Raw genomic sequence first — 22,660 nt, forward strand, 5'->3', positions numbered from 1 at the left:
GGTGGATGATCGAGGGGGGCTTATGACGGCTTAAGCTTTTGCTAAGGCTGTGCCGAACCCTTGGGTTTTGCCTGCGGGTTGTGCCGCGTTTCCGTTCACATTTCAATGCATGTCACCATCCACGCTTGGATAATGGTGGTTGGCAAAGTCGTCGTCTGCTTGTGTTCATGTGCTGGCGCTCTATAACACAAAGTAACCCATCTAATTAGCAGACATCCCAAGTGGATCCATACAAGCCAGAGAAGACGGCGAGGCATGCAAAATAGAGTACCGAGTATAAAAACATTCAATCCTCCCAACTCAGTTCTACGTTGACAGCAATGTAATTGTTGGTTGTGGTTGCCAACGGTGAGCTAACGGGTGGGGAGATGCTTGTATTTAATCCGGTTGCGCCGAATCTCTGAGGGAACGGTGAGGATCCGAACGGTGAGGATCCGATAGTTGTCACCAGACGCGAGCTCGGAAGCTGCACTCTGCGTCCAGGAGCACCATCATCTGTCATTGCAGGGGGAATGTGGTTTGGGCTGATTTGTATGCGTTGAACATTTGATCATGTCCCCAATCTATCTTCATCATCACCGGTGTATTCAGAACCTCTTGATAGGAATAAGTAAGAAGTGCTGGCGGGAGGGCAGCGCTAATTAGTACGTAGGCAGGCTACTTTGACCAATCTTCTCAGAACAGCACATTCCTATAGTCCGTTGCACACAACGAAGATATGACTTGTCTTTCTCCCTGATGCCTGAGCAAGTCCAGCGGGGATATTTTGTCCCGAATCCTGTGAGGAAGTACCACAAGCGGCCAGCGCACACAAGACCGCTCAGAAGCCGGTGACCACCGATCGGGTTACAAGATCGATGAAACTGCTCCACATCAACTGATCTCAAAATCAGTTGTCTGGGGTGAGGCCTCGAAGCAGATCCATCGCAGAGCAGCCTTTTGAGAGGCTCTAGCGCGTAAAGTCGTAACTCAAATGCCTACGGCGTAAGAAGGTTACCTAGCCATCGAGGCAGCTACAAAGTCTTGTAGCTGTCAGATTCAGAGTAGCCATGTGCAAAGCGTGGGCTTCATGCCTTTTATCGCCACCGTTCCTTAACGCTTATAGTGCTAGGATTCTAAAAGTCTATGACAAGTTCGTCTTACCACGAGGTTGAGCATGAACCATAGACTTTCTCAAGGCAGGTAGGAATTGGGTACTCAATCTATCATTCTACACTTTAGAATAGAAGCAACATGTGGAAAACAGATACCGGGATGCTATCGAGCCCCTTACTAGTCTATACAAAGCTCGACTCTATTGGCAATCACCTCTTGACCGTAGGGCAAGTTGACTGGCCGGGCTCCAAAAACACTACATCAAAGATAACTTGTGATACTCAAAATCACGAGAGGCTCAAGCTGTGTGTACCAGTTCAAACATCTAACTTGATATCCCAGGAAGTATTCTGCTGTTCCATGCGGCTATGCCCACCAAAAATGCTTAGAAAGCATATGTACAAAGGGATAACACAACCATGATACGCGTATCAATAACTCTTCCCAACTCCTCCAAACACAGCTAGTCAACCCTCTTCAAGCTCAACTTAAACGGCTTCGGCAACACACTCTCAACCCTCCCATCGTCCCCATACGTAAACTCGAAGTGATCAAGACCCTTATAGTTATACGTCGTCCGATCCATCGACAACCATGACACGCACGACGCATTAGGGAAGAAGAACATGTCATCAATCGCATCCCGCTGCTCCGCCGTAAACGTATCAAACAACGCCCTCCACGCCGTGACATTCCCCTCCTCCAACCCCGTGGGATACAACCTCGCCGTCCGCGTCGTGACGGGCGGCAGATCTGTCAGGTTGACTCCCAGGAACACGTACCGGCTCAGATTCGGCACAACGTCGAACCCCTTCATGTACCAGTCCTCCAACAACAGCCCCCATCCGCCGTCCAACGAGATCGTCAGGCTGGAATTGCTCGCCTCGTCCGCATACGTCCCCGCGATCCGCGCCTCGGCCTCGTCCCGCGCCGCCTCGTCGAGGGCGCGGATCAGGGGGGGCAAGAACTCGTTCATCTTGAGCGTGTAGTACGAAAACGCGGCCGCGCTGACTTCCGGCCCGGCGACGAGGATCGACATGGTGATGCCATGCTCCGGAACCAGCGCCAACCCCGCGTGGTAGAGAATGAGGTCCCCACCCTTGGTGTATAACTCCACGAGCCTCCCATCCGCCGTGACATTATCCGAGAGGATCCCCTCCCACGGCGCGCCGACGAACTGGCCGGGAGCCGAGGTGAAGACGGACGGTTTGAGCCACCTCCGCGTCTTGGCCGGGCTGAGGAGGCGGTTCTGGAGGACGGCGTCGCCGAAGCGGAGCATGTCGGCCGTGGTGGAGTAGAGGCCGCCGGCCGGGTCCATGGCGCCGAGGGTGAAGTTGAACCACTCGGTATCGTTGGCGGGGATGAACATCGTCTCGAGGTTCGCGGGGAGCTTGCCGTAGGTGGTGTTTCCCATGCCCGCCGGTTCGAGGATGGACTCAAAGAGGACTTCCTCAAAGGGTTTGCCTGTGGCGCCTTCGACGACCATGCCTACGAGAGTCGTGCCCAGGTTCGAGTAGACGGGCGTTTGGAAGGCTGGGTAGACGGGCGGTCGATGGTTCTTCATGGCGTCGAGGAATTCTATGTGTTGTGTCAGGAACCTCGGGTCCAAAACTTGGGATATCGTCAGAAATGGGATGCCACTTACCCTCTCTGGAGCAACTTGGGACGCCCAGGAACCCTCCGCACTTGGGCTTCTCCTCCTCAGACACAGGAGGCAAGCCAAGTGACTCCCAATCACCACCATACGCCGCGCCATCCGTCGTCACTACACTCCAGGTCAGCCAACAAAACCCCCCTCAAAGCCGGCAGAGACAGAGAGTGACAAGTTCTCCCGTTCTCCCGAGTAAACTTACTATCAGCTCCAACACCAGCATAATGCACAGCAGCAGCCTCAACGCTAACATCCCGCCAATCCACATACTCAACCTTACTCCTCCCCTCCGCCCCCTCCGCCAACTCGGGAATATACGTCGCCACACTCTCATCCCACCTCACCACATCATCCCTCTGCAGCGCCGCCAGCACGGGAAACACCTTACTCACGCTCGCGAGCCGGTACACCGTATCCCGATCCACCACCTGCGCGCCCTGCGCATCGCGGTCCCGCGGCGTGAAATGGAAGTCCACCAAGGGCTCCGCGCCCGGCGCCTCAAAGGCCGAGCTGACGCCGATGGAGACGGCCGAGGCGTTGTAGGCCGCCGTCTCGGCTTCCAGGGCCGCGATGAAGGCTGCGACGGCGGCGCGGACGGACGGGTGTGTGCTTGGTGATTTTGCGGCGGGGAGGACGGCGCCGAAGGGGGGGCATTGGTATGGTGTTGCGGTTGCGAGGCCCGCTAGGGTTGTTGCGGCTAAGGGGAGTGAGGGGCGCATGGTAGGATGAGTGTTGGGTTGGTATGTATGCTTGGGATGGTAGGGCTGGTCTTCAAGTCGTGTTAGTTCAGTAGATACATCTCCGGTGTTACACCCAAGTCTTGTGTTCCTGGATAGATACTCACCACTCGTAAGAGATGAAGAACGGGAGTGATGCTTCACTCACTCACTTCGTTCCTACTTCGCGCTCACGGCTCAGGTTCTCCCTTCTTCAATCGCGAATTCCAAGAGCATCCATCTTTATATATATACTTCCTAGAAACACGACTTCCCACCCTCCTCTGCGCCGTAGGGCAGCGCAGAAAACCCAACACACGCGTTCTAGAAGTTCGCCTGCGTGTGTGTTCCCGACCTTCCGCACCGAGCATGGCGGGCGCGGCCAACATAATCCTCCTCGTTTACCATGCACGTCGCCAACGGTTCGCACATAGCACTGCAGCAGGATCTGAACCCTTGGCCGCCGGACCCGGGCTTACCAGCCTTACTTCGACAAAATGGCCCCAAAACCCTACGGAACCCGGGCGTGGGAATGGAACGTCACTTGAACGCCAAGGCTGCTGCTCAATGTCTCTCCTGACTCTTGGAGGATCTGATTGGCCCCTCGGGTTCATTTTGACTGAAAAGTCCCTGGTGTCGTAGTGCACAAATGACACAGTATCTTGAAACGTATAAAGTCATAATATTAAATAGACCTATTGTCGTCTCCAATTCAATGTCATCTTTTCCTCTAACGGCAGATGTGTCGACTTTGTATGTAAACCTCCATCACCTGAATGAACCAGCCCAAGAATAACACCAAACAATCCATTCTCCATCCCTAACAGACAGACTTGTAGAAACAAGCACCAAGTCCAGCCTCCGAGCAAAGACAAAACCCAGCCGAGCTTCCCACGCACCAGGTTGACAGGTTCACCTTCCCGATAATCTCCCCCCTTGCCTGCCCGCGACGCCCGATACTTATGCTGACGACTGACGTACTTATATGCCGCCAAGAAGTCATCCTCCGGCGGCTGCGCAGCCATGTACTTGCACCTACCCGTCTGGGTAAGTACCTAAGCCAAGGTAAGTGACAGGGCAGGTGATTGAAAATAAAAGCAAAAAAAGCGCGTACTTAGTTACTTGTCTCTCAAAGCCAAGACCGAAAGGTTCTTTTGCTTGTTTATTGAAATGCTTCTGAGCATCTGTAGGTAGATCAACTGTGGTGGCGGGTAATTCCACGTTCGTGTTCACCAACTTGCGTTATCAAGCTTAGCATCCGACGCAATTTGAGCTGCAAGGGCGAGTCAAGACATCATCACATCGACAAGTGACAGACAGACCACCGTGGAAATCGTCGAATTCCTCCTCTATGGGCATTACACACCCCGAGGCTATATCAGTTGAAAAAAGGTTTCCCTACTTGAACATCAAACGAGAAAAGAGGAAGAGAGAAAAAAACACCCCGGCCGTGGCCTGGGAAGCAACATGGTCCCTTGTCCACCGCCGCCATCCCTTTCCAATGCACGCAAAAACCCTCTCATGATTCTTGTTGACCCAAAACGCCTTGCGGTCCGCGCACAACATCATTTCCATATTCGTCCTTGCCAGTCAGGAATCAAACGGCTCTCTGAGCTACTTTTTCCATCCAAAGGTGTGAAATCTGCCAGAAGACATAGACCGCCAGCCCAATCATGGGACGTGTAAAGTATTACTCTCATCAAATCATGGCATCCCGATGCAGCTCGTCTGATGTGAACCGGTCTATCGCTCTACTTCTCCATATGTCCGTTGTTGAGAAGCATCTCGAGAACGACCTGCACACCGTGTTGTTCTGGGTGACTCATTGAGATCTTGACCGTTCCCTTGGAGTCCTCTCCTGCTGGTGTCTGTCCGCCGAGCCAACTGTTCTGTGATGCAGAGGCATTGCCACCAGTCGGGCCTCTAACGCCAAAGTCGAGGCACCTAACGTCGCGACCGGCGATGATTTGTCTTAGGCGGCCGTTCTCGGCGTTACGCACCTCGACATAGTCTCCATTGAAGAGAAGAAGGTATTGGCCATACATTGTCGCGCTCGTAGCCTTCTTCTGCTTGCCCGAGTACTCCATAATCAAAGTGCGACTCACGTCGCCGTGCTTGTCTACGTAGACAGCACAGTCCTCGTACGCCAGCAAGAACTCTTGATCGTTCAACCTAAACATGCCTAGAGGTCTTTGATCCCGTATCCTGCTTGCAATATTCGCAATGGCGGGCTGCTTCAGGTCCGGGATAGACATTGTCTGCTTCTTGTCGAGGGTGAGCAACTCGAAACCCTTTGCCGTTGATACGGCAATGTAACTCTGGAAGAGATTAAGAGAGTAACATTCCGTCGGGAGATAGAATTCGTCGTAATCGCGGAAGGAGTCGGTGCTGCCTCCCAAGCCCTTGCGGCCACCAAAGATGCGAGGTCTCTTTTCTGACGCTTTTTGGAAAACGGGTTCGAGTACCTTGAAGGTGTTGTGCATGCCTTCCTTCCGCTTGAAGAAAACCAACATGCGCTCCTTCATGCGCGCTGTGGCAAAGAAAGCGACATCCTTTGCTAACCTTTGTGGCGCGCGGCGCGGGTTGTCGTGAGCAGGGGCAGGGAAGTTCGATACTGGGGCGATAACATCGAGGGGGTAAGCGATGAGAGAGCGATCCGCAATAACGAGACAGACGGAAAACTCCTCGAGGACAGCTATTTGTGTCACCCTATTTGTTTGCACACTCTGCAGGCTCATTAGCGATCAGCGATGCCAATTTTGGACTTTTCAACTTACCCTCATCCAGCCGCGGGGATTTGTGGCATCGGAGATGTACACGCCATAGTCTGTTCCGATGGCAACGATCGACTTGCCAAATGCGTTGAAGCCGCAAGCGCAGTTGACCTGGGCTCTGCACACGGGGGCCGGCCCTCTGCCTGGTCCATAGACTTCCTCAATCTCCCGAACAGCGCGGTCGAGAGGGGTGCCGCGGATGGGAACGCCTGGTTGCCTGCCGACAGCTGAAGCCGCATCATAAACGAACGCGCTGTCTGCCAGTACGCGAAGGCGGAATGGTTCGGCATTTTGAGAGAAGAGAGCTTTGGCGTGCCGTGTCTTGGCCTCGATGATCTTCTCGACCCATTCAGCGCGGCTCTGAGCTGATGTAGCATACAGTGTGTATGTCTCGTGGCCCAAGTGCTTGATCTTGAAAGGATAGAGGATCTTGCCCTCAGGATCATTGGACATTGTCGGTGTAAGTCTGGCTGCTGAAGTCGATCCAACCGAGGAGCTTGTTGCGACATGTTCCAGTCCTGGACGCTCAGTACCGTTGGTAGCAATCCTATTTAACCTTGGGTCTGAACCTGCGCCGCCAGCGCGGGCCAGAGGAGCAGTGATGCCCTTTTGCTTCGAAATGGGGTCATCATTCATGCTGTCGAGGAATAGTAGAGGCATAGGAATGGGCTACAACTGTCAGCATCAATGTTTCCTTAATAATACAATAAAAAAAACTCACCTCCTTTGACACGTCATATTTCTTCTCGCCTCTGACGTCTTTTGGACTCACAACCTTTGCTAGGATGAAGTAGTGATCAAATAGCAAGGCATGTGTGTCAACCCATCTGACGCCCTTGGAGCCCATTCTTTGCAGATCGCCCTGCTTGATAAGCTCCCTACCAAGATGGTCGAGGTTGAGGACGGAGTGGAATCCAGGCCTGAGGACGAGCATGGAGTTGAGCTCCATCATTTCGACCTTCTTTTGCATCTCGGCAACCTTCGTGTCACATTCCATCGTGACATTGCGGATTTCGGCGATCGCCCTGGCCAAGTTGGCCTTTTCCTCATCGTCCCGAAGTGTCTTCTTCTCAACCGTTTCTAGCAGCAAAGAGTATCTTTGCAAACGTGTAATGGGGGTCTTGAGGAAATGTTGCCATCCCAAACGTTCGGAGCGCTTGTGTCGCATGACCTGCTCGAGGAAATTGCGGAACAACAGATTTCGGTCAGACTCTTTCCGCACCATGTACTCTGCATACGGGAATTGTGACGCATAGTCGATGTAGATGTCCTTGGCCTTCCGGATCCATTCACGGAAGAGATCGGAGAATCCGGATACCCAGGGACCTTGCTCTTGTTGCCGGTACTTGAGCTGTGCCAGAAGATTGTCCTTGTTGACGAGCTGGACAGCGTCTGCCTTCCCAAAAACGACTTGAAGGAACTTATCGATCTTGTTGGGTGGGATAATGGGAGGCTGGGAGTTCCGTAGGTGGTCTCGGTATAGTACGCGCAGAACCTCGAGCTGGTTGACAAAGTACTCTTCACTGTTGACGATCTCGTGAAGGACGTGCTGACGCTCAATCTCCTTCTTCGGCTTTTCGGCGAGTTCGGCGTCTTGAATCTTATAGTGAACATTCCAATCTGCCGGCTTGACCTCGTCGAGGAGCATATCATCCAAGTTTGCCTTTCTGAGCGTCCTCATGCAATGATGCGAGTAGCAACGTCCAGGCTGGGAGTCGTCGTCGTGCAACTTCGGAGCATAGCAGCCATAGCCCGTCAATTGAGGAAGGACTCCGGATATTGTACCGCTTCCAAACTTGACCCACTCCTCCTCTGGGACAAGAACTCCAGCGTCCAGCATCAGCTGCGAGACGAGAGTACTGAGAAGCTCGGCATCGGCAACATTGATGGTTGGAACCTTTTCGGTGAACAGCTTGAGCAATGCCTCTTCGACAGTTTTCTGCTTCAAATCAGGTTCGCCATCGGCCATTTCGCGAATCCACGCAGCGATTCCACTGAGAGCCCAGGGTTCAGAGCACCTCCTGATATCGCCAGAAGTAAGCTTGGATGGCACAAACTTTCTCTTACGGCCGCTAGGTAGCGTAATCATGTCATATGTCATTGATGACGGGGTATTCGACTCGTAGCCATCATATGGTAGGCCTTGTTGTGCCGCAAGTTGTTGTTGCTGAGTCTGGTAGCGGGCCATCTTCCTCCTCTCCTCTGCAGCATCTGTTCGTGATCGAACAGGGGCTTGTACTTGAGGCGTGTGGCTGTGGCTCGATAGGGAAATAGATCGCTCTGGGAATGGAGAATTGAGTCCGGTAGAGCCTCCTCCATAGTAGTCTGAACCGCCATCGTGCAGTGTCCGCGAGTCGGTGCTGAGCGAGTGGGAATGGTAGCTGCGAGTTGTCGGGTGAACTGAGAGTAGAGAGCTTGTATCGCTACCCGGACCTGGGGGAAGTGCCGGAAGCGGTCTGTTGGAAAGTCCTGGGTGGTAGTAGAGATCGGGATAGTCCTCCTTGTACGGCGACTCGCTGCCGCTCTGCTTCGAGTGCAGAGATACGTGTTCATCGCCATCATCGAAGCTTAGCCGGTGAGCGGATGGTGCCTGTAGACCGCCAGTGCCGCCGTAGTCGACTTCGGCATCTCGGAAAGCAGGAGCCCGTTCGTAGGCCTCGTGAGAAACATCGTAGTCGTTAGGGTTGGGCAGTGGCCTTGATCCGTCCTGACCTGGGGTTGGGACAACTTCGCTGCCGTACGCCAGATTGCCAGCATATCCACCAGCGAGCGCACCCAAGTCCATCCCGCCATAGTCGGTATCATCGCTCTGTTCTTCGGGTGGTGGTGGAAGAGGGTTCATGTTGACTGGCTCAGGGAAAGCAAATGGCACACTGCTGAATCTCTTGTCGTCCAGCTCCGCCTGCTGCATCGCCAACACCCCGGCAGTTCCCTCAGGGTCGTCATCATCGTCATCATAATCGAAAGTGGGAATTGGAGCCCTGTTGGCCGTCGGCGCGCTCGAGGTTGGTGCCATGCCGGCGGCAGCCAGATCCGAGTTATACCGCCGTAGTCCTTGAAGCTCGTCGTCAGAAAACTGTCCGTTGATGGGCATGGGGCGGTGCCGGCCGCCTAGCTCAGCCTCGATGTCTTGAAGTAGAGAGTCCTGTAGTTGAGCTTGGTCCTCGTCTGTGGGAGTGATGGCGCTCGGGTCCCAGGTGGGCTCTTCCATCGGCCGGCTGGGTAGAGGGGCATTGGTAGGGTGTCTTTGCAAGCCGGGGGAGTGCTGCTGTTGAATCTGCGGAGAAGGAATCGGGGATGCTGCCGAGTCAGACCTGCTGTAAAAGGAAGAGGGATCGGCGTAGTTTGGGCCGACGGGCATCGACGACTGGATCGGGTAGGGTGTCTGCGAGTTGTCCGAAGCGTAAGAAGCTGCCGAGCTGTGACCGTTTGTCGGATAGGAGTTGTAGTTGTTGCCGTAGGACTGCGAAAAAGTCGAGTCGTAGGTTGGTGCGGGCGAAGTCGCGGATGGCGCGGAGGGGAATGTGCCCTGGTATGAGGAGGTAGGCGAGTGGCCGAACCCCTGAGAGGACTGAGGAGCCGTCGGGGAACCGTAGCTTTGGCTGTAGTTGTTGTAGCCTGAGTATGTCGGTTGACGCTGGGGAGCTGTTGTGCTCGCATAGGCAGCCGGGTTATAGGCCGCCGGCTGGTAGCTAGGTTGTGTTGGAGATGTGTATGATGTCGGCGAAGCGGCGGATCCATATCGGCTCGGGGGACCGGGGTGATATGGGAGAGATGTCGATGCCGTCGATGGCGTCCGCGCAAAGGCCTGAGGATTGTAGCTGGAGTGCGAAGAGGTTGGAGGCGAGGAAGCTTGGTACTGGTGTTGGTAACCGGAAAGCGCATTGTTTGTCGAGCCGTAGCTGTGGCGGCCTCCAGAATGGCTTGACGTTGTCGGGCTTGTCAAAAAGAGTTCGTCTTCGCCTCTCGAGGCGGACTGCTGATGGCCACGAGCTTGCGCCCGGCTCTGATCGAACATTGCGGCATCATCACCATTGTTGAAACTCGGCCGCCGCCCGAGGTAAGCCGACTGATCTTGCGACTGGTCGGGTGTGGGGTATTGTACTGGGGGGATATGGCCATAACGGCGCTGACCGTCGCCGCGGAAAGACATATCGATCGCGCAGAACGAGGACAACGTCGGCGTGACTAGTTGTGAAAATCTGTCCCTGGGGCAAGCTGCTGCGTCGTCGACCTAAGCAGAATGCCGGGTTGTGCTTGATTGCATCTGTCTGTAGCGAGCTCGATGGGACAGTTGGTCGCTATACGGTGCGGGTTCGTTGTTCGCGGGTTCGTCTATACATGCGCCAGAGAGAGTGTTGTTGTATGTTGAGCGATGCTGTCGGATGATGGTAAGTTGTACAGTTGTTTGTCCGGATGGTCGCGGGGTGAGCCTCGCGGGTGGTGCTGTTGTGCGGCGCAGGCGGGCCTGGTAGTAGGACTGACGTCTTTCGGGCTACCCTCTGGGCAGTGATGTGCGGCGACGTTAAGTTGGAGAAGGTCGTCGGGCTGATGTAGCCTAGGACTGACAGGCACAAGGCGACCGTCGCGCGGCAAACGGGGGCGTTGAACAGTCGAAAGGGCGTCAGGTTGTGAAAAGAGCGGTGCGACCTTGAAGACAAATACAAATGCCCAGCGAGAATAAGGGTCGGTTGCTGTCAGAAGGGCTCTCGGTCAGTTCACTGGGTTGGATGGCGAGGAAGAGGTGAAGCAGTGAAGCAACAAATAACACGGTGCGACACGGTGCGTCTGCCTGGCGGCGAGAGCGAAAACCAAGCCACAAGAACGGGGCTGGAGAGTCGTCACAGGAGTCTAGTCGCAAGGTCAGAATCGTCGGGGTTGGCCTGCGGCTGGCGGTGGTGCAGTGCAGGCAGGGCAGCGTAATCTTGCGAATCCTGAAGTGAATGTCCGAGGCTCTCTCCCAGGATAGTGCTGGTCCTTCTGAGGTCTTTGCTTCCTTTCTTTCCGTCTCTCGTAACCCCTCTCGCTGTGTCTGTCTTCGTAGACCAGGAAGTCGAGTCGCACGTAGTTCCGCGTTCGTCGTGTGTGCGCTTTTGCCGTCTCCCTCGATGTCTGACCCCGTGGGAGTATGCGGGGTGGGCGACCGTGTGGGAAATTTCCGTTGACGACCGGCCGACTGTACTCTTTTCCCAAGTCAGACGACGAGGAGCGATGATTTCGTGTCGGTCGCTTTCAAGTGTGAGGTATGCAGAAGAAGAGAGACAACATACATCACTCTCTGTGTTCGCTAATAATGAATTGAGGCCCAGGATCGGTAAAGGTCAGGTTAAAAGGGTAATAAGGTACCTGGTGAGGAGGAGTTATGGGTGCAGGTATGGGCGCGGCGCTGGGACCAAAATATGAGGCACCAACAGGAACAAACTGCCCAGAAAAGGAATTAAGCCAGGTACCTAGCAATCCGTCCGTCATGTGTTGCGAAAAGGGCCCAGGTGAAGAAGAAATTGAAGCTGGGCCGAGAGAGTCTTGGCTTGGCCGCACCACAATGAACTGGGACGGACAGGATGGGGAAGATGAGCGAGGACGTTGGACTGGATCAATTGGGTGGGAGAGGTACCTCCACTGCTAATCAGTGGTGGAAAGGTACTTTGTCCACGAGTAGCTTCCCACGAGCATCGAGGTGTGGGCTGGGCTGGGCTGCCACTGACTTGGCTGATACGTCCAATTAAGGTACGAGTACGAATACCTTGCTGTACGTACCGTACTTCTTTCCAGGGCTTCTTCTACCTACCTATGCATCGCTCTTTCCTAAATATCTTGGAATGCACTGCACAGTGAGGTACCTCTCTCTCAAACAGAGACGAAGGAAGGGACACTGGAGAAGGCGGCAGGACCGGGGATGAGAATTAAAGGTGAAGGCGACTCTCAGACACTGAGGACCGTGTGTTTTAGTCGCCGTCTGATGTTCTCAGTCTAACTTCCCATCAACTTTACTTTCGATCCGGTCCCAGATGAACACAATGGCCCAGTCTCAAAGTCAATGCTGAAATGGCTCAAGTACGTGTGATTTTCGACTGACCAAATATTACTCCGTATCCCGTACAGAGTACCAACAGGATGGACAAGCTGGAACAGCACTCGGGGGCTGCGAGCCAATGGCCGACGCTGATCTGTTTCGTTTCCTGCCTTGCGACATTCACCCCTTCTTCACCACCGAATACCACCTTACCACCTCACCACCACTTTCTCGCCAGTTAAGGCTCGTTTCGCATTCTTTTGGCGTTTGCTGTTGTTTTCACTGCTGACAACCTGCCTGACAGACGATGAGTACGGAGTACGGGGTGTTGGAGACACAAGGCTTCAGTAACTGATCACTCAGGTCTCTTATAGGTACTCATATGATCCCAGTAGCGGCCCATCATGTCGGCTCCCCTACATTAACCACCTCCTTCTTTCAGTCTCGTATTTCGACTAACCGCACACTTGGGCTGCACGACGGTTGGATGGCCCTGTCCAAAACCTGGCCGCACGGAAAATTCCTACAATTCGGGGTCCCTGCCGGGTGGATATTAATCTGCTAGCGAACCCCATTCTCGTATATTCTCCCACAACGTCCGACAGGGGGAAATGTGTTGCGCGGCCCGCGGGAGATCCAGCTTCATCAGTCGTCGTTTTGGAAACGAAAAAAAAAGCAAATGCTGGTTATGCCCGACCTACCCGCAATGCTTTTTTATGTCTCGTCTCTCGATATACTTTTCTGTTCCCCATCACACAGAGATGCGCTCGAACACATTTGGGGAGGGATATGCTATTTGGAAGTCCGAAATTCGATCTGCTGAAACCCCCCTCGCCGACCCCAGACTGAGGTTTTGCTGGAGTTCCCTTGTGCCCAATACCATACTTCCGCGAGCATGGCAAGGTGAATGTCAACTATTACACACCACGTGTCCCACCGGGATCGCTGCCGTTGCTGCTAACCCGCGCGTCGCGTATCCTTGGCCTGCCTATCTCCTGGATGTCTCACTCAGTTGGCAGCCCCATCATAGTCGGAAACGAGATGCCACTTGGAGCAGTGTCTCTCCCAACAACTTTGCGTGCTCGTATCGTACGCCAGCCAGCCGTTCTGTAGTACAGCATGGCGAAGGAACCCCCATACAGCTGGGTTACTCGACTCATTACTACCAAGTACAAAAAGCGACCGTACTGTGTAAGCTCTGATCCGTAGGGCTGACTGCATCTGGAGAGCGCGGCGCCATGGGATTGGTCTCCGCAGCCGTCAGCATTCCCTAGCCGTCGAATTGCCTATCTTGACTGGTCGAATGGTTCAGACTCATGCAGGAGGCATGGCGGGCACCCCTTGTGCTTCAAGTTTGTTCCAGTTGGTCACTTTCGCCCGTCTTTGGGACTCTGGCTTCATTGCTCGACATATACGACTGCAGCTGGTTCCGAACCAGCCGGTACTGGCTGTTAAGCGGACGTCGCTTTGGGTAATAATACCTGATAGTAAAGCTCCAGCCATGTGCCGAGGTTGACCACAGGTTCCAGGGATGATGACAGTTGACATACCTATACGGACTCACTCGACGATGTTACAGACGTTCATAATCGCCTGCAACACCGGCGGAGCATCGTAGAGCAGAATGTGATTGATGATCATTCAGGTCTGTCAGATTTGAATGTTTCGTATTCGACATTTTTATGATCACCGCGGTGCAGTCATGATGTCAAAGAAGTTGTCCGCAAGAGATGCCTCGAAACGACCCCGCCAGCTATATGGCCAGAGCTCCATGCTAGCGTTGATGATAACATATAGCGCATGATGGATAGTGGCTGAAGCTCTCGATGGCACCTAAACTCTATCGACCAAATCTGACTATAAGGTAGTGGCACGGTACCGAGTCGGCCATCAACAAAGACCAGTTTCTGGATACTCTCGGCTGCCTCCCGTATCATGACCAAGATGCCGTACTGTGGCTGATTACTTGCGAGTTACAGGCCGGGACCGAATGATGAAGAGGCTCCGATATCTACGGTATACCTAAGCCACTCCCGGCACTTTCGGACAATGAGGTGCGCTGCGTTGCTGACGGCGCCGCTGACTCTGCAGCAGCCATTCGCCGAGTTCCCCGCTGTTCAAGCCACAGTTGAAAGGGCTTTCTTGTGACATGTCAATCGTGGCGCTGGCGCGCGCTACCTATATTCAAGAGACGGCAGGCCGAGCATCGGCCTTCTTCCACCTCATTCTCGACGGCGTGTCCCAAGACGAAACTGGCAGGATCAAGAATACGGCAACAACTTCCATTGTTGATTGCCCGCAATCGCAGTACCTTTTCCTTCACCATTGCATTGCACCATTCGTTCATTTGTAAGCATCCCGGAGGACTGCGAGACAAGCAGCCAACCAGAAGCTCAACCCGAATCCACCCGGACCAAGATGACGGCGATGAGATAATGCTGGAGCGGGGCAGCAGCTTCCCCCACCATCCAAGCGCAAGCTGGGCGTGACAGCGTGTGTGGTGTTGGCCATTCACCGGGATTTGGACCACGGCATAATACCTGCTAGAATCGGAGAGGAGGGGTAAGGTAGATGCCGGACTTTAGGGGAAATTCCAGCGGGCGAGAAGACGAACAACCCTGCCGTGTTTGCTGCTATCCAGCGCTTCTCTGACGGAAGACAAGGCGAGGCGAGGCGAGCTTCTGTACCTCGGAATTCCGAATTGTGCCTTTTCCTGCTACCTTAAGGTACCTTACGGAAATATCACGTCTCGTTCCTCATTGGGCGTCCGCAGAGTTCGTGCAAGCCGGCCGTCGGTGCCCGCCCCTTTCCATTCGCAGTGAGGGATCCATCTTGAGTGAGGTGTTGAGTGTGCGTGTGTGTCTCTTCTCTTCCCCAGTGTTCCCCCGTCTGAGCTGGCCCGTCTCAGAGACTCCATAAGGTACTTTCCCCTTCTTCCCCTCTTTGCACCTTGAACCTTCATCATTTCCCTTCTCCTCAACATCTGCTGCGTGAACAACCACACCCGCAAAACAACAAAACCAATTTCAACCCAAAGTACCACAAAAAAATCATTCAAAATGGTCAAGGCTGGTAAGTGTCACTCTTTATATATACGGGAACCAACCTTCCTCGTCGGCCTAGTGCAGAGCCGCAGAGCCGGGGATGGAGGGGTAACGCAGGCCGACCATCCAATTTGCGCTGGATTGAGCGGGTTTTGGAACGACGTGGGAGAGAGCAAACACCCTGATGGCTCAGCGACGTGCCTTCGACTGGGAACCAGCTTGTCGCTGGCCAATCTTCAAGCTCGATCGACTCCATCCTCGTGTTCCTTGCGCCGTCTGCAGTCGATCCGTTTGGTTCGAATTCAGATGGTTCCCGTCGTTCCCGTCGTGGAGAAAGCCAAGGGGAGAAAAGGCTGTCCTCGAAGGGGGGTAGGAAAGGGGGGGGGGCGCTTTATCAAGATGAGGATGAAGCAGTTCGCTAACCTTGGTTCCCAGTCGCTGTCGTCCGTGGTGACTCCAAGGTTACCGGCTCCGTTGTCTTCGAGCAGGAGTCCGAGTCCGCTCCCACCACCATTACCTGGGACATCACCGGTAACGACGCCAACGCCAAGCGTGGCATGCACATCCACACCTTTGGTGACAACACCAACGGCTGCACCTCCGCCGGCCCTCACTGTAAGTATCCTTAGGAGACGAGTCTGAAGGAACGCCATCAGTTGGTGGGAAGCAAGGTAAACAAGAGCTGACCACGGAACGCTGCAGTCAACCCTCACAACAAGACTCACGGCGCCCCCGAGGACGCGAACCGCCACGTCGGTGACCTTGGCAACATCGAGACCGATGGCCAGGGTAACTCCAAGGGCACCGTCACCGACAAGCACGTTAAGCTGATCGGCCCCGAGAGCGTCATCGGCCGCACCGTCGTTGTCCACGGCGGCACCGACGACCTCGGCAAGGGTGACAACGAGGAGTCCCTCAAGACTGGCAACGCCGGTCCCCGTCCCGCTTGCGGTATGTAAAAACCATTGCCTCCTAGAAAAGAGGAAAGAACTAATGATCGATTACAGGTGTCATTGGTATCTCCAACTAAGCTCTGTGCCCGGATAGCTACTGTCTTGGGACGGATTGCCATCTAAGGTGGGGGTTGTCAAGCTCTTGATATGCTTCATTTCACAATGCTCGCTGGCTGTATTGAAGGCAGCTGAAAATTGGTAGTAGAAGCCTTCAACCGTAGTATGGCATCTTCAAAAAGTAATACAAAAAAATCACCGTAAATCGCATCTCTGAATTGGCATGGTGAATAGCATCAAAACTGAAGCTGAATGCTGAATGTCCAGCGGGAGTTGCGGGGCTGGTCCTTGCACTGTGAGGGGTAGGATATGACGTGAACGCTGCCAATACTGGCATGATGGTGTCTTTTCCTTAGTAACAGTTGCAACAAGACATCACTCGGACACTTTGAATATCTCAGAGACCAGAATTTCTAAGCAACAATTCGAAGTAGTATAGAGACACTGAGAGTCATAGATACTCAGCAATTTGATTCTCATGAATCAACCGTTCAATGCTTGCTTATACGGGACTGAAAGTCAAGTGACGCATTGTTGTTGTTCAAGGGGGAAGCTGTCCTTAGCAACCAAAACCGCAAGTGCAGCACCTTACATAAGGTAGCTGTAACCCCGCTCTCGCTTAAGGGCTCCCGCCACTGCTACTGGCCACCGGCGAGCTGCTACCCCTGCCTCCGTGTGGACTGTGGTCCCTGAACTCCTTTCCCCACACTTGCTTGCTCGAGACCGGGCGAAATTGAGGCAAGCTGTCAAAAAGGCGGTACGACTGTCGAACGTTTGAATCAAACAATCGCCTTTCGCTACTACTCCTTTCCAACACAACTCTCCCCCTCCCTCTCTCCCCCGATAACCATCTCTACATCCTCTCTCTCTCCGTTTTCCTTACCAAACCCCTTCTCATTGACCGGTACGTTTTGCTGTTTTTTCCTTCTTCACAATGGCCCCTGGTTATTTGGACATTGAGCTTTCCTCTGCAGGGAGGGCGGCAAGCTGATGCTTCTACCCGGGGGGAACTGCACCTATCCATGCGCTTCGCAGACAGCCTCACCTGAACACAATGGCTTTGTCTTTGATGTAGTTGTGCACTGGCAGTCACAGTCATCTTGGAAAGCTTTATTGTGACTTCAATCGGAGCTGTCAATTGCAGTTCATGGTTCCTTTACAATGCTTGGAGCTCATTGCTTCAGAATGTCTGAGACGCCAGGCCGGGACGAGACACACAACGGTCACCGCAAATAGCTTGGGATGGGCAGCATGCTAACCATCTATGGATCTCTATAGTATATCTTCTCAATAGCATCCGGTCACTCCTTGATTCACCCATCATGTCGAAGCCCTTTTTCGCCAAGGTCAAGAGCGTGCTTAGCGGCGATACCCTCGTCTTGACCGCTCCCAACAACCCCAGAGCCGAAAAGACCTTTTCCCTCGCATACGTCACGGCTCCTCGCCTGAACAAGGAAGGCGATGAACCATTCGCTTTCCAGTCAAGAGAATACCTCAGAGAACTTGTCGTTGGCAAGCAGATCCAATGCACAGTAGCTTACACTGTACCTTCCGGTCGCGAGTTCGGCACTGCCCTGCTCTCCAAGGATGGCCCTTCTCTCCCCGATGAAGCTATCAAGGCCGGATGGCTCAAGGTCAGAGAAGAGGCTGGCCGCAAGGATGATGATGAGGCTACTACTCAGCGTCTCGACAACTTGCGCCAACTCGAGACCGAAGCCAAGAATGCCGGCAAGGGTCTCTGGTCTGGCACTGGCGGCAACATTCAAGTCCAGAATGACCTTGGCGGCCCTCAATTCATGAACGAATGGAAGGGAAAGACTGTTGACGGCATTGTCGAGCGTGTTCTGAGCGGTGACCGTCTTCTTGTGCGACTGCTCCTTTCGGATAAGAAGCACGTGCAGGTCATGACACTCCTTGCTGGAGTCCGTACGCCTACCACCGAGCGAACGATACAGTCCACCGGCCAGACTCAGGCTGCTGAAGAGTTTGGAAACGAGGCCAAGGCTTTTGTTGAGGAGAGACTGCTCCAGCGCCGCGTAAAGGTTGATATCGTTGGCGCCAGCGCTCAAGGACAGCTGGTGGCAGCCATCATCCACCCCAACGGCAACAAGAACATTGCCGAGTTCCTCCTTACCGAGGGTCTCGCCAGATGCAACGACTTCCACTCCACCATGCTCGGCGAGAAGATGGCCAGCCTCCGTGGTGCTGAGAAGACAGCCCAGGGCAAGAAGCTGCGCATCCACCAGCACCACGTTGCCAAGGCTGACGGCGCCTCCTCCGACATGATTGTCGCAAAGATTATCGGCGCAGACACCATCATTGTTCGCAACAAGGCTGGTGACAAGGAGCAGAGAGTCAACTTCAGCAGTATCCGCGGCCCTCGCACCAACGAGGCGTCAGAAGCCCCCTACAAGGAAGAGGCTAAGGAATTCCTGCGCAAGAAGATTATCGGCAAGCATGTCAAGATTAGCATCGATGGCTCCAAGCCTGCTACCGACGGCTACGAGGCCCGCGAGGTTGCCACAGTCACGGAGAAGGGCAAGAACGTTGGTCTCGAGCTGGTTGAGGCTGGTTACGCGACTGTCATCCGTCACCGCAAGGACGACACTGACCGCTCCCCCAACTACGACGAGCTCCTCGCTGCCCAAGAGAAGGCCAAGGAAGAGAAGAAGGGTATCTGGTCTGGAAAGGCTCCCAAGATTAAGCAATACGCCGATGCTTCCGAGTCTCTGCAAAAAGCCAAGATCCAGCTCGGCACTCTGTCGAGGCAAAAGAAGGTGCCCGCTATTGTTGATTTCGTCAAGTCTGGCTCTCGCTTCACCATCCTGATTCCCCGTGAGGGTGTCAAGCTGACGTTGGTATTGGGTGGCATCCGTGCTCCTCGTGCCCCCGGCCGTGGAGGCGACAACGGTGAGGAGTTTGGCCAGGAGGCTATTGACCTTGCCAGTCGCCGCTGCAACCAGCGTGACGTTGAGGTCGACATTTACGACATTGACAAGGTTGGAGGTTTCATCGGTGACTTGTACATCAACCGTGAGAACGTCGCCAAGTTGCTCGTCGAGGAGGGTCTGGCATCTGTGCACCGCTACTCTGCCGAGAAGTCTGGCAACGCCACCGAGCTGCTTGCGGCTGAGAAGAAGGCCAAGGAGGGCCGCAAGGGACTGTGGCACAGCTGGGACCCGTCTCAGGAGGAGGAAGAGGAGGCTGAGGCCGTCGAGACGACCAATGATACCCCCGAGGCGTACGAGAACAAGCCCAAGGATTACCGCGATGTTGTTATTACCAACATTGACGGCAACGGAAAGATCAAGATCCAGGAAATTGGCAAGGGCACTGCTGCTTTGACGACCCTCATGAACGACTTCAAGAAGTTCCACCTCAACTCGGCAAACAGCAAGCCTATCGGCGATGCGCCCAAAGCCGGTGACTTCGTCGCCGCCAAGTTCTCTGCCGACGGAGAATGGTACAGAGGCCGCATTCGCTCCAACGATCGCGCAGCCAAGGTTGCCGAGGTTGTCTACATCGACTACGGCAACACGGAGAAGCAGCCCTGGTCCAAGCTGAGACCTTTGGATCAGCCTCAATTCACCACACAGAAGCTCAAGGCTCAGGCAATTGACGCCTCGCTTTCATTCCTTCAACTGCCCACTGCGCCCGAGTACTTCTCGGAATCCATCGGCTTCATTGCTGAGTTGACCGAGGGTAAGGAGTTGGTTGCCAGCTTCGACTTTGTCGACACCAAGGAGGGCGTCAGCTATATCACCCTCTTTGACTACAACGCGGGCGACAAGAAGCCGGGCCCGAACGACTCGATCAACAAGGAGATCGTCGCCAACGGCCAGGCCATGGTGCCCAAGAAGCTCAAGGCGTGGGAGCGCAGCGGCCAACACGCCGCTTACCTGAAGCACCTGAAGGAGGTTGAGGCCAAGGCTAAGGAGGAGCGCCTCGGCATGTGGGAGTACGGCGATATCACTGAGGACTAAATGCATTGGATGGGGCATTGGGAGGAACAGTTCTTGGGAGGGTGGCGGCGGTTTTAGGAAAACACAAAAGTCACTACATAATTCACAGTAGCCTTGCATGAATCAATAGGCCATTTGAGGTCTTGCCGAATTGTACTTTTCTTCTCTCTCGCAAAGCGTAAGAACAAGGGAGGATGTCTCGTGATGCTGTTCAAAAAAGCGTTGAGTTGATATGTCGCGATGTTGGCAACAGCTTCCTCGGAATTACGTAATGGAGGGGTTCCAACTTCCCGGTGCCGTCGTGGGTTTTTGGTCGGGATCGTCGGCCGGTCGGCTCAAAGAGTTCCAGGCCTTGTCTTTTGAGATTCTCCCAGGCGAGGAGAGGAGAGAGCACTGGGCGAGTCCCGAGTCCCGAGCGGGAAGAGGCACCGCTAGAAGGGCTCCGTTTTCTTTGAGGACGCTATGCCCGCCAATAGTGCGCTTAGAATGGAACCTCACGGGAAACTGGATGCGCTGGCCTGGCCGGCTCTCCGCGAGATGGCGAGGGCGAGCCTAGCCGGTCGTCTGGCGAGGGATGGTGGGATGTGAAAGTAGGCGGTGGAAGGTCAGAGAATACCGGGGACCGGAGTTTCCTGATTCGAGGTGGGGGTCATCCTATGGGTTCGAGAGGGCGACTTCGGGGGAGAGTCCGGGCTGGCCGCTGGTTCGTTGGTGGCTGGCGGCTTCGAGCTCGTCGGACATTGGCGCGGAAGTGAGGGAACTGGACGGCGGTAAAATACGATGCCTGGATCCCACGATAACGAGCTCTTGCCCATTGAAGTTTCCATTTCTCTCTAATGCACCCGTGGTCTCTCTCGCGACCGGGACTATTGACGAATTGAGAAGTCCTTGCTGGCATGGGGGCGCGCGGGAAGGGTCTACACCACTGTCTGAGTATTGCGAGATAAACCGGCCATGACAACCGAGGGGCAATTGAGGCGGCGGGCGGATCTGACGGATAAAGTCCAAGGGTGGTAAAAGTCTTGGAGGGACCAATGGAGAGCGATGGCGAGCACGTGGTGGAAGGCGAGAAGCACGATGGACTCTCGCAGAGTCGTAGACGGGAGGATGGGCTGAGTCACAATGCCAAGTTGCCTTTGGTTCTGCGCAATCTTGGGGGGTCAATTCTTTGGTTGAGACGAGGCCCAGGCCCAAGTCGTGTAGAAGAGCCTTCAAAACGATTGCGGGCGGTATGCCTCTTTCATTGACGGTCCAAGAAAGGTACGGATAACTAGGCTGCGGCGATGGGTTATTTGGGCCGAAGGAGATGGCTCATATTTCCGACATGAAGACGCGACGGCAATGGACGTCTCAGGCGAGCTAGCCAAGTGCCTGTAATTAGGTCGCATTCTTACTTGCTAAAGTCCAGTGTTGATCAGAAGGTGCCGGAACGGACGGGGGGCCACCTACGGCGACGGCGGGATGGGAACGGCGATGGCGAACGGCGGCGTGTGACCCAGCAACTTTTGACATCGCCTAACACCGAAGAGATGATACATCCAATCCCGCCCGTACGGTACTTTGAAGGCTCTGGATCTCGAGTCGGGCCTACAAAGACGATATCTCTACTCTTCCGGGTTCCTTGTGTTCGCCCCATACTGCAAGAACCCAGGCAAGCTACTTTTTTCGCTTTTTTGACGCCTCAGCCGATGTCTTCCTTGGTTTTCGTCTATCAGGAACGACGGATTACTCTGGTAAACGGGGTTGGTTGTCCTGAGCGACTCGAAAATCCCATCCACGGATCGCGATTCGCGATTTTTCTCCGTTTTCTATGGGTACCATTACGTCGGATTCCCTCTTCTTAGGGCCTGTGCACGTACGAAGAAGCAGCAGCCTCGCAGTAAGCGGGTAAATCCAGAGTTCAAAAAGCGTGAGAGCGATTTTTTAGAAACCAGCCTTGGCTACCTAGCATTGAGGATATCCGACAGGGACTTGCGACAGCCAAAAAGCGGAACCGCCGATGTGAAATGTCTTTGGGATCCAGCGAAAAGTGACATTCAACAATAGATAAAAAAGGACAGCAAGCAGCATTGTTCAAAACTGGCATCGAGTTCCACGGAAAACACTGGGGGTATGACGATGGTTCTGGGTCATGGAGGGGCGGACGGTGATGGGGGGCTCCTTACCTGACGGGTACCTCTATCGCTGGGTCGTGCCTGGTGGCTGCAAGCTGAAGCAGCAACTGCACCACCAGCACAGAGCACAGCACACCTCTGCACTCTGCAGCAGCCTTACTCACGGCCGTCTGCGAGGTGTGGGTCACCACGACGTAATAATACCCCGCCAAACGGTGGGCGGGGAGGGACAAAAAAAAATGGACAGGCCGTGACGGTCACGGTGACGGTCAATTGCTGAT

General features: G+C 54.3%; 5 protein-coding genes across 5 annotated transcripts; 3 read left to right on the forward strand and 2 right to left on the reverse strand.

The window, feature by feature from the left end:
• Positions 1–1,558: 1,558 nt before the first annotated feature.
• Positions 1,559–3,465, reverse strand: CLUP02_09133 (uncharacterized protein; the record flags this gene model as incomplete). The annotated part of the gene is made up of 3 exons (XM_049288113.1): positions 1,559–2,673; positions 2,741–2,860; positions 2,949–3,465. The coding sequence occupies 3 exons, from the start codon at positions 3,463–3,465 to the stop codon at positions 1,559–1,561; spliced, it is 1,752 nt and encodes a 583-aa protein (XP_049145257.1).
• A 1,748-nt stretch (positions 3,466–5,213) lies between these two features.
• On the reverse strand, positions 5,214–10,389 carry CLUP02_09134 (CNH domain-containing protein; the record flags this gene model as incomplete). Its single annotated transcript, XM_049288114.1, has 3 exons — positions 5,214–6,188; positions 6,240–6,905; positions 6,958–10,389. The coding sequence occupies 3 exons, from the start codon at positions 10,387–10,389 to the stop codon at positions 5,214–5,216; spliced, it is 5,073 nt and encodes a 1,690-aa protein (XP_049145258.1).
• A 1,408-nt stretch (positions 10,390–11,797) lies between these two features.
• Positions 11,798–15,203, forward strand: CLUP02_09135 (uncharacterized protein; the record flags this gene model as incomplete). Its single annotated transcript, XM_049288115.1, has 18 exons — positions 11,798–11,952; positions 12,069–12,197; positions 12,263–12,290; positions 12,350–12,496; positions 12,554–12,596; positions 12,645–12,795; positions 12,855–12,934; positions 13,009–13,418; positions 13,479–13,508; positions 13,562–13,760; positions 13,829–13,894; positions 13,964–14,028; positions 14,118–14,179; positions 14,229–14,376; positions 14,439–14,598; positions 14,682–14,811; positions 14,891–15,067; positions 15,128–15,203. The coding sequence occupies 18 exons, from the start codon at positions 11,798–11,800 to the stop codon at positions 15,201–15,203; spliced, it is 2,256 nt and encodes a 751-aa protein (XP_049145259.1).
• Positions 15,204–15,308: 105 nt separating this feature from the next.
• On the forward strand, positions 15,309–16,602 carry CLUP02_09136 (superoxide dismutase; the record flags this gene model as incomplete). Its single annotated transcript, XM_049288116.1, has 4 exons — positions 15,309–15,321; positions 15,729–15,908; positions 15,996–16,244; positions 16,571–16,602. The coding sequence occupies 4 exons, from the start codon at positions 15,309–15,311 to the stop codon at positions 16,600–16,602; spliced, it is 474 nt and encodes a 157-aa protein (XP_049145260.1).
• A 1,023-nt stretch (positions 16,603–17,625) lies between these two features.
• On the forward strand, positions 17,626–20,286 carry CLUP02_09137 (tudor domain-containing protein; the record flags this gene model as incomplete). Its single annotated transcript, XM_049288117.1, has 1 exon — positions 17,626–20,286. The coding sequence occupies one exon, from the start codon at positions 17,626–17,628 to the stop codon at positions 20,284–20,286; it is 2,661 nt and encodes an 886-aa protein (XP_049145261.1).
• Between the last annotated feature and the right edge of the window lie 2,374 nt (positions 20,287–22,660).

Source organism: Colletotrichum lupini, chromosome 4 (genome assembly GCF_023278565.1).
Source record: "Colletotrichum lupini chromosome 4, complete sequence".
Classification (NCBI taxonomy): Eukaryota; Fungi; Ascomycota; class Sordariomycetes; order Glomerellales; family Glomerellaceae; genus Colletotrichum; species Colletotrichum lupini.